Here is a 10,378-nt window from a genome sequence, read left to right on the forward strand (position 1 = left end):
ATCTGTGTTACACTGTTACAAGAAAAGCTTAAGGGAGTGATGGTGAGCAAGAATGCCTCTATTGCAGCCAGATGTGATTAGGAATGTGACGTTTCGGAATGCAGTGGCAACCCTGTTCCCCCACCCCCCCACCTTTTTGCCTCCTCCTTGCTCCCATTCTCTGCCCTTTGTTCCTTTTCTCTGCCTTTCATTTCTGTGCCAGCTCCAGGTTCTCAGCTCTTTTGAACTATTACCGTGGGAATAAGCTTAGAAGTGCTAGTCAGTCAAAACGGCACAGGCACTTTGTTTAACCAGCTAAACAACCCTACAACTGTAATATGTCAGACTCTCTTGGTGCAACAATGACGACTACACACAATGTAGATAAGACCATGTGAATCTGTTTTAACTTGATTTTGAAACTCTTAAAAACATAAATGAGCTGCTCAGGTTTAGTTGATGAAGCAGTTGAAGTAGGTGAGTTTCTCCCATCAGAGGTCCGTGGAGTAAACTGTTGACATTAAGACATCAAACAAGTTAGCAGGCCCACAGGAACCAGCACAGATTGTATACAGTGGACTTGAGATGTAGATGATAATGACACACCCACAATCAGGCAAACAGAACTACAAAGTAGAATATTTACAGTGAGTGCTGAAGATAAATGGTCATTAAGATAAAATGAACATGAGCATGTGTGTTTGTGTGTGGGACGTGGTCAGAGTAGTCTCGAGGTTTCAATCACAGCCCAAAATAGTTCTCCTTTGCTGTGTCTGGCCTGGATAGCTGTGGCCAGGTCAGTATTGTCTGCAGGATTAAACCCCCTACCCAAACTCTCATGTCCTGCACCACAGCTGCGCAGCAGGGTGCCTGCAATCCCACAAGAAAAGAAAGGAACTCACCGACTAATTGGTACAAATGGGAAGCAATTACTGGTTGGGACAGGAAAGGTCAAGGAACATGGAATAAATTGAAGGATGGATAGAAGAGAGCATAGAGATTTGATTTCCAGAAGCCTGTCCTTTTTTTTTTTTTTTTTTTAAAAAACATTTTGTGTTCTGGACAGTACAGTCACGTTTAAATGTTACCTGAGTTTTCCTTAGCAATAGTACAAGTGTACAGACCACTGGAAAATGGTAGAGAAAAACAGGCTTCCATTTTAAGAGCCGCCTTTTAAAAGTAAGGCAAAATTGTGCTTAAAGATTAAGTTCCCTTGCTAAAGTTAATGTACTTATATTCTCCAAATGGGTAGCCTAGCGTATAACTACTCGCTAATGGATAGCTCACTTTAATGGAAATACCAGAAGGGTCTCAAAACTTGTTCGTTTTTTGGCAGACTACACTGCTCCATGAACTTGTATTTAATGATGAAACAAGATTCGTAAATCTTTCAAACTTTTTTAATCAAGCTGAAAGTATACAGAAACTTAACAGACCTCGTGCACAAGGTTTAAAACTAGTTACGCTGGAGTGACTTGGAAAATAGCTTTCCTTGCTGGTTCAAAAAGAAAAAACAAAACTCTGCAAAAAATGTTTCATTGTTATATATTGGTTTCTTGCGTTAGTTCCCTCTGCTGAATAGTGACTTACTCTAGAGCCCTCCATTTCATGCATGTAGGCTTTATTTATACTTTTTCCATCATATACTTTCACCAACTTTCTATGACTTGATCCAGCTCTCTCTTCTCCTTCTCCAGCTATCTCCCTACCCCTCACTCCTCTGTCCCAGTCATGGCTCTGCTTTGTGACTTTCACCTTTTGTCAGATCTGGCATTCTTCCCTGTCTAGCTGGGGCGGGAATTTGTTATAATCTCACTCGAGAGCTTGAGCTGCATGCCCTTTTCCTCTTCCCATGTCAGTAAGGGGCTGATGGCCGCCTGCCGAAATACTGATGAACGTAAAGACTGCAGTGTTTCCGGTATCCTTGGTTACACAGCGACTTTTAAAGGAGCGGCCTCAACTCCCTCCCTGTACACACACGCACCACCTGCCATTTTGCTGAGTGGATGCCAGTGTGAAGTGGAAATGATGGTGCCTGGCTGACCTGAGCATATGTGCATGTCAGTGTGCTTGAAAGCAGTGTGTGGTGTGCTTGTATAGTTCTGATATAGTCCAGTATTGGCCTAATCCCATCTTGGTATAGTCCTGGTGCTTAGACTGAATTAATGGAGGCATGTAAGCAACTCTTTTACTAAGACACACACATAAATGCACCAAATTGCTCTAAATAATTAGTAAGGGAAAAGTTAATACAAAGAAAACAGGCTGTGTGTGTTAGCGCTTATTTCTGTGTATGCGTGAGGGAGAAAAGGTGAAGCATTTCAGTGGAATTCTCATTTTGTTCAGATTAAGAAAGCCTGGGCCATGGGGAGAGAGTTTCATGGGAGAGAGGGGCTGGATTATTTGTGGTGGGGAGGGGGGGTTGACATTCCACAGGATGAAGTAGGTCATTGTTCCTTGTCTCCACTGAAGAGGGCTTTCTGAAGGAACTGATGAACTGAAAGCAGAGCAGAGGGAATGAGAGAGGCTCGAGGCAGGGTACAGGTCCCTTTTTGGCGAAGGGGGTCTGCATTATTCAGTAATCCTATTGAAAGCTCCTCTCTGAAGGACGGAGCAGGAGCAGCGCCGAGACAAAGAAAAAAGCGAATGGAATGTGACAACAGAAAAATGCCATTGATGGTGGTCAGTCTCAACTGGCTTGATGGGTGAGATGTTACCGTTTGAACAGTAGGCCGCTCTTCATTCTTCCTTTCACTCCCCTTTTTTCCCCCCTGTCAGCACTTTTCTCCCATGATAAAAAGTTATTTTCCTAGAAGCTGCAAGAAAGTGTTTATAGAACAATGTTGGGTTGAATGGAAAATGCAGTAATGTGTTTGAGAATCACCCATACTTATCTGGTCTTACTGGCAACTCTAGTGGCTTTTCCAGACAAGAAAGAACAAAACATGGTGGATTATGAAATCTGGCTCTCTTGATTGTAATTCTACAAAGTATCTGACAAAGTAATATCAATTTGGCTCAATAGAGCAGTTTTTTGGAAATGTAAATCAGTTTACATGTCTAGGTTGTTAAAAAGTTTGTGTAATGTTTAAAACCATGTTTAATGTTTGTGTATGTGTTACTGGTTGTAAATTCCTTTCTGTTCAACAGAGAGATATAGCTAAATATTCTGTCCCAGTAAATAATGAACAAAATTTAATGTCAAGCTGCTGTCTAATCCAGCCTCTCTTCCTTTTCCATTCTCTCTTGTAGAGTTCTTCAAAGAGTTGCTCAGCAATGCCGAGAAGTCATTGCATGACATGTTCGTACTCACCTACGGGGTGATGTATATGAAGAACGCGGAGCTCTTCAAGCACTTTTTTCGTGACTTGCAGCTCTACTATGCATCAGGCAGCGCTGCTGTGCAACTCGATAACATGCTGTCAGTGTTCTGGGCCGAACTTCTTGAGCGGATGTTCCGCCTGGTCAATGCACAGCACGAGTTCAGTGATGCATACATGGAATGCGTGAGTCGGCATACGGAGGAGCTAATGCCGTTCGGTGATGTGCCGCGCAAACTAAGACTGCAGCTGAGCAGAGCCTTCATCGCTGCCCGCACCTTCACCCTTGGCCTGGCGCTCATACCTGATGTGGTCAGCAAAGTCTCCACGGTGAGTACATCTCAAAGGAAATCCTGAAAGAGAATGTGACCTTAATAAGGTTCTTTGACCTTTTGGTTTATTATTGATTAAAAGCTCTCTCCCGTAATCGAGTGGTCTGGTTACTCATCAACCTCTGCTGCAGACCTTTGCACTTTTTTTTTTTTTTTTTTTTTTTTTTTTTTAAGCTGAATCTGATTAAAAGTCCTCCACTTGCTCACTTTTTTTGGTCACTCCTTCACAGGTGAGTGCCTCTCCAAGCTGTGTGCGTGCTGCTATGAAGATGCTGTACTGCCCATACTGCACAGGTCAAGTGGCTCTCAAGCCCTGTAAAAACTACTGCCTCAATGTGATGCGTGGCTGCCTGGCCAACCAAGCCGACCTTGACACAGAGTGGAATAACTTCCTGGGTAAGGAACGGGTGTGCGGGCAAATCCATTTATTTACTGCCAGCGTAAACACTGTGACACTGTGAATTACAAGAGCTGAGGATAATGGCTTAGTTGTAGAGGATTAGTTTGATATTTGTTATTAACATAACAAGTGTGTTCCTGTTAAATGTAGTGTGTTGTGCCTCTAATACTATACTATAGACTGCTATAGATTCACTCTGACACACGCGCACACACACACACACACACAGTTTCTGGCTAGGGCTGGCTTTGTTCACCCAGTACATCAGCTTTGTGGCGCCTTGTTAAGCCCACTTGCTGTTTAACAAGCTTTAAGTATGGCAGCCTGTATTGCACCATTATCCAGCTCTGTGGTTCCCCCCAGTGGTAAACATCAGTTACAGCAACAATTAGAAACTATGTGTATACGCATTTCTTAGTTCTAGTATTCAAGGGCCACAACTCTGTTGTTTACCCTTTCCCACCAAACCTAAATAATGGCCAGTGAAGCAAAGTTCAAGCAAAGTTGAACCAGATGGTTCTGAGAAAATATTACAATATGCAGTGCTTTGGGTCCTTCATGTCTTAGTTAAAATTTTGTACTTTCTTACGTAGTACACTCATGTGTTTGCCTTTTAGATGCTATGCTGAGTCTGGTTGAGAGACTGGAGGGGCCATTTAACTTTGAGTCAGTAATAGACCCCATTGATGTGAAGATCTCAGAGGCCATCATGAACATGCAGGAGAACAGCATGCAAATCTCGCAGAAGGTTAGTGACTGCTCAGGTTACTTTATTATTCAACCAGTAATAATAAACTTCATTCATCTCAGAGTGAAAAATAAAGTTTACAACAGCATTATATTTAACTTTTGAAGCAATCCGTGCAAATGTTTGAGTAAGTAATGACGCTCGATGACTTTGTAACTCTTAGGAAAGGTAAAAATAAAAATATTTATAATTTGTAAATAAATAAAATATTTGTTAATTTATTTTGCACATGCTCTGTTTTCTGTGCTTTGTTAATTTCCATGATTTCTTTTATTTGTATTTTACATCAGCATTGTTTCTGACCAATGAATAAGAGACTTTTGCTACTCTATATTTCCCCTTAGATTGGTGCTGAATTGGACAAAATAAAAAAAATAAGCAAAATTATCACTATTCCTATTATTCATATTAGGCACATAGAAGAACAGGTGAACTGAATAAATGCCTTGTAATTGTAAAATTTTCATCCTGTTTGGGTCCTTCAGGTATTCCAGGGTTGTGGGCAGCCGAGGAAAGAATTACGCACCCGGCGTTCTACGAAAGACTCTGGATTCCCTGGTCGTTTCCGGCCATACAACCCAGATGCCAGACCCACCACTGCAGCTGGCACCAACATGGACAGACTGGTAAAAACACTTTTTTTACTGCTTGGCTCCACATAGGGAACTCGAGTCTCTATTTAAATTGCCACTGTTGCCAGTTTAATTGTAAGGCGTTTTACGTCTAAGATAGAAGTGAAAGTCAAGAAACCTAACAGCATTTTTCACTTAACTCTTCACCCAGGTGGCAGATGTGAAGAAGAAGCTGAAGCATGCTAAAAAGTTTTGGTCTACTTTACCGGAGACGGTCTGTGTTGGAGACAGGGTCACTCAGGGTGACGAGTGCTGGAATGGCACAGCCAAGAGCAGGTGAGCTGGAGCAATTCCTGAGTGCTATCATTCTACTTACAGCAAGACGTTTCTTTAAACCTGCTTATTGTTTTTATTTTTTTTATTTTTTCTTTTTTCTTTTTTCACTGTCTCAGGTATGAGTCTGTGGTCTTGGGCAATGGCTTAGCCAATCAGGTGTCCAATCCTCATGTGGAAGTAGACATCACCAAGCCAGATGTGGTGATTCGCAGACAGATTGCTGTGCTGAAGGAAATGACCACATGGCTGAAAGCAGCTCACAGTGGACATGACATCACGAACGACAACGGTAAGAATTGACCACACATACAGTACTTTAACATCATGACATCATTGCTGTGTGTATTACATCATTCCTTGGGCAGTGCTTCCCAGGCTTAGTCCTCATGTACCTCTGTGCCCATTTTAGTGTTTTCCCTGCTTCCAACACATCAATTTTATCTAACTGGTGAAGTAACAAGCTATTGATTTGTTTCAAATGGGTCTTTTAGAGCAGGGAAAAACACTACAATGTGGACACTGCTGAAACCTTGTAGCATGCCTTTTAGTAAATCACTAACATTATTGAACAAAATCATTTTAACTCAGTTGTTCTCTTTTCTTTTTGTTAAAGAGGATGGCAGTGGAGAGGGTAGTGGCAGTGGCTGTGATTCATCCTCCTGTGATAACGACAAGGATATGTATTTCTCCACACCAACGCCTAGCAAACCCAGCATAGTTCCGAGAGTAGAGGAGTCCTCCAGTGGTGTGCGGCTGGCACCGTACAGCCTGGTGCTGATCCTGGCAGGCATTGCTCTGACCCTCCTGACCTCCCACACCAGATAAGAGCGCTTCAGAGGAGAAGGACGAGCATTAGTATGGAGAAGAAACTGTCAGAAGCCTTTTTTAAAAAAAAAAAAAAAAAAAAACAAACAAACAAAGATAAAAGACCGCCTTTAAGACTATGGTCTGTCTGCCATCTAGGAAAGACTCTCAAGTTATTAATACTCAAATAACTTCACCCTAATATTTTTTTTTTTCTTTTTAATACAAAAGGACTCTCATGTACATGGGATTCTGAAACAGAAACACCTCCCTTTCCTACCATTCTCACCTGGACTTTGCTTCCCAAAGTCATTATCAGTGTTTACAGTACCACATGGATATGTATTCTTTTTTTCTTCCAAAAGGAGCTTTACAGGCTGTGATTTGCTCTACATTTAGGTGTTTGCGTGCATGTGTGCGTGCGTTTGTGTGCATGTGTGCGCGCACATGCGCACATGCAAGAGTGTGATTGTTAGTGTGAATGACTTTTTGTTTGAGAGAGCCTTTCCTAAAATAGCTTATTAATAAATTCCTATACCATATTTAGACTGAGTGAAGCAAAATGTAGCAGGTACACAATCACCAGAGTTAAACACCTGTTATGTGTGTATGCTTCGGATTGCCAGCTTGTGTGGCATAGATGTTGGCAAGCCTTAAGAACAAAATCCCTGCACCAAGTGTTTCTGTTTATAATCTTACAAGATGAGGGCCAAGCCACAAAAGATGGTACAGAGTAAAAATGGCTAGTATGTGCAGATTTGAAAGGCCCCTTTTTTTAAACAAATTTCTGTCAGGGATGTCATGTCTTATCAGAAAAGTGTACGAAGTGATTTGGGGAAATGGAGCTGAAAACTTTGGAATGTTTTCTGCTCATCTGAATGCCGACTGGTTCATAAAAGGCCCATTATGGCCACTGTACAAAAGGTGACCTGATAATGACCTGTTGTAAGTGAGGAGTGTGCACAGACATGACCATTCAACTTTATTCAGCTATAGCATGCACACTGCGATTGAAACAGCCTGACTACACGGTGGCTGTTCTGTGCGCAGGTGCTTCACATGGGATGAAATCACATCCACCTGGACAAAGTGTACATGTGAATTAGTTAGGACGGAGTTTGAGTCATGGAAGAATAATAATGAAATTAACACAGGGTTTTATTTGATGGTTTTTAATTTTGTTAGAATTGTATTCTAAGGTGTAAATCTATATATTGGGTACTACAGCAAATGTGCCTTGTCCAGAATGACTGATGATGCTGACTTGAGTGAGGTGGAGTGGTTTCTGTATGTGTGTAAATGTTTTACTTCTTCTCATTTGTTTGTCCCACTGGTCTATTGAAGACCTATGAGAGTACCCTATTTAAATCCATTCTTTCCATCTGATATTCGTCTCTGCATTACAATAGAAGCTTAGTTTCCCCTAACCTGTAACCTTGGTACGTTATTTTAATGTGTCCCTACATTGGGAGAAAAAGGTGCCTCTCATAACGGTGGCTTATAGCTTACTATTTTGCAGCTTGTGGACTGTTCTTTTGCTCTGCAGGCCATTTGTACATTGTAGGTTTTCTTTTTGATGACTGACAAGTACAGTGTTATGTTAGAAAACAGCAGAGGTCCTTACGTTACACTTTCTAAAATTAACCCATCTGTCTCTCAGTGAACTGCTCCCTCCTTGCTCTTGTACAGTAAGTTATTTAACTGCATGTCTCTAAGTTCTTTTACAAACATGTCATAGCGTCCATAAAGTGCAGTATTGGAAAAATATATTTATATCTGTAGATGGTTGCATTTTAACAGTTTCATAAATTACCTAAATTTGTATTGGCTTCAAATTTCATGTAATGTAAAGCTTATTGTTTATAAACCAGTTTATCATTGTCATTCCTTTTTTCCCCTCCAATAGTTAAGTAAGTAAGATGTTGTAAAAGGTCTACAGAGTGAAGGAAAGTGTTAACCATGAGCTCATGAGTGTCTTAGTGTCCTATGCACTTTTTAAATTGCCATTCACAATGCCCAACACTTGGAGTGCTAGCAGGAATCTCTTCAGTCTGTTGATTCGAGTCCAGTCCTGGTGACTCGGAAGCCCTAAACTGTGGTTGAGCATTTTTTTTGGATGGTCTGTTGTTCACTCATATTTAGATGGAGGAAAATCGAGTTTCTGATACACACATCAGTAATGTATCCTTTAAGGTTGTTGTGCATGAGAGCATAAATAGAGAGCAATGTAACTTATCTCCACAACAAACCTTCCATCTGTTGCACACAAAGAAGGAATGGCCATTTAAGTCCTTCAGTGTTGAGGTGAGATGAACAGTTTGTCTGGGATGACTGCTTTTTTCTGATCCAACGGTCTTTAGCAGGAATACTGAGCTACAGAATGAAGTTTGTGTAGTTGGAACAGCGCCATCTTTGAAAAGGAGTTACGAGAGACTTGACTACAGAGAGGAAATAATGTAAATATGGAGCAGTCGGTTTAGAGCAGTCAGTCTCTGAGAGAGGTTATAACAGTACAAGTCTTGCTCTTTCAGAGGATAGACTTAACATGGGGAGGGGGGGGACATGCTAAAAACGTAAGAGAAAAGATGTATTAAACACATCAAAGTCTTGCAAAAATAAAGACTGCAGATATTTAAAAATGATGTGCTCATTTGTGTCATTTCTCCATCACTGTACTTAGGCCAAAAAATTACTTTGTTTCATCATTTGTACCCTTCACACTACCGCAGCACCATTTCAGAAATGAATGACTTTTATTATTTAAATGTTTATTGGTAAGGACATATAGCAAATGCCTTTCACATCATCCACTGAAATAAAAATGCTTCTTTTCCATAATTTTGACTCTCAACATCAGCAAAATTCATTAGTGTCCATTCTCGGGATTATCTGGGTCAAGAATGCATAACAGGTCCTTATCCTGATGTGGAATTTTTTTCTGGAAAACTTACAGTAATTGTGGGAGGTGTTAGCAGCAATAAAGTATGTGTATATATAAAATAAAAACATTAGGATGAGTTGGAGTAACACATTCAATCCATTTTGACCAGTATGTGTTAAATCTATCATTTTGAAGTTTTAGGTGAAAGGTTCTTTTTTCCATAATAAACATATCCTTCATGACTTTAATCTAATCTTGTGCTTGTGGTGGATTTGGTTCATGCCAGTTCTTAGTTAAAGCCATTTTAGCAATTATCCAATCACGTAGCAGTAGCGCAGTGCATAAAATCATGCAGACACCAGTCAAGAACTTCAAGCTAATGTTCACATCATACATCACAGTAGGAATTTAACCGCAACTTGGCTGTTGGTTCCAGGCAGGCTGATTTGAGTAATTCAATAACTGCTCCTGGGATTTTCATACACAATGGTCTCTAGATTTTACACAGTGGTTTTGAGAAAAAAAAAAGAAAAAAAAACATCCTGTTCTGTGGGGTGAAACTCCTTGATGAGATCAGAGGAGAATCTCCAGACTGGTTCAAGCTGACAGAAATGCTACAGGTAACTCAAGATATTAACCACTCTTTACAACCATGCTAAGCAATAAGGCATCTCAAAATGTGCAGCAGCTCATATGTTGAGGTGGATGGGCTACAACAGCAGAAGACTACATCTGGCTCCACTTCTGTTAGCCAAGAACAGGAATCTGAGGCTACAGTGGGCACAGGCTCACCAAAACTGGACAGATGCATGTTGTCTAGTCGAGGTTTTTACAAAACTACAACCATCCAGTTTCAGTGAACCTGTGGACTGGAGACTCCTTCCATAAATTTTAAATAAATGTTTCCTATGAGAAAACTTTTCCCTATCAATGATTATATGTTTTCTGTTTAATAACACATTTTTGAATCTGCTTATTATTAGCCTTAGATTATGTTGAGAATCTG

At 40.6% G+C, this 10,378-nt stretch overlaps 1 protein-coding gene across 1 annotated transcript in view; it reads left to right on the top strand.

Annotated features, from left to right (window-relative positions):
- The window catches only part of gpc4 (glypican 4), a 32,656-nt gene extending 23,526 nt beyond the window's left edge, over nucleotides 1-9,130 (top strand). The window contains exons 3-9 of the mRNA XM_026917574.3: nucleotides 3,232-3,629; nucleotides 3,862-4,027; nucleotides 4,649-4,779; nucleotides 5,265-5,405; nucleotides 5,563-5,687; nucleotides 5,804-5,976; nucleotides 6,301-9,130. Of these exons, the coding sequence (XP_026773375.1) occupies nucleotides 3,232-3,629; nucleotides 3,862-4,027; nucleotides 4,649-4,779; nucleotides 5,265-5,405; nucleotides 5,563-5,687; nucleotides 5,804-5,976; nucleotides 6,301-6,512 (1,346 nt within the window). The 3' untranslated portion in view covers nucleotides 6,513-9,130. The remainder of the gene's footprint in view (nucleotides 1-3,231; nucleotides 3,630-3,861; nucleotides 4,028-4,648; nucleotides 4,780-5,264; nucleotides 5,406-5,562; nucleotides 5,688-5,803; nucleotides 5,977-6,300) is intronic.
- The last annotated feature ends 1,248 nt before the right edge of the window (nucleotides 9,131-10,378 follow it).

This window comes from Pangasianodon hypophthalmus, chromosome 7, assembly GCF_027358585.1.
Source record: "Pangasianodon hypophthalmus isolate fPanHyp1 chromosome 7, fPanHyp1.pri, whole genome shotgun sequence".
Taxonomy (NCBI): Eukaryota; Metazoa; Chordata; class Actinopteri; order Siluriformes; family Pangasiidae; genus Pangasianodon; species Pangasianodon hypophthalmus.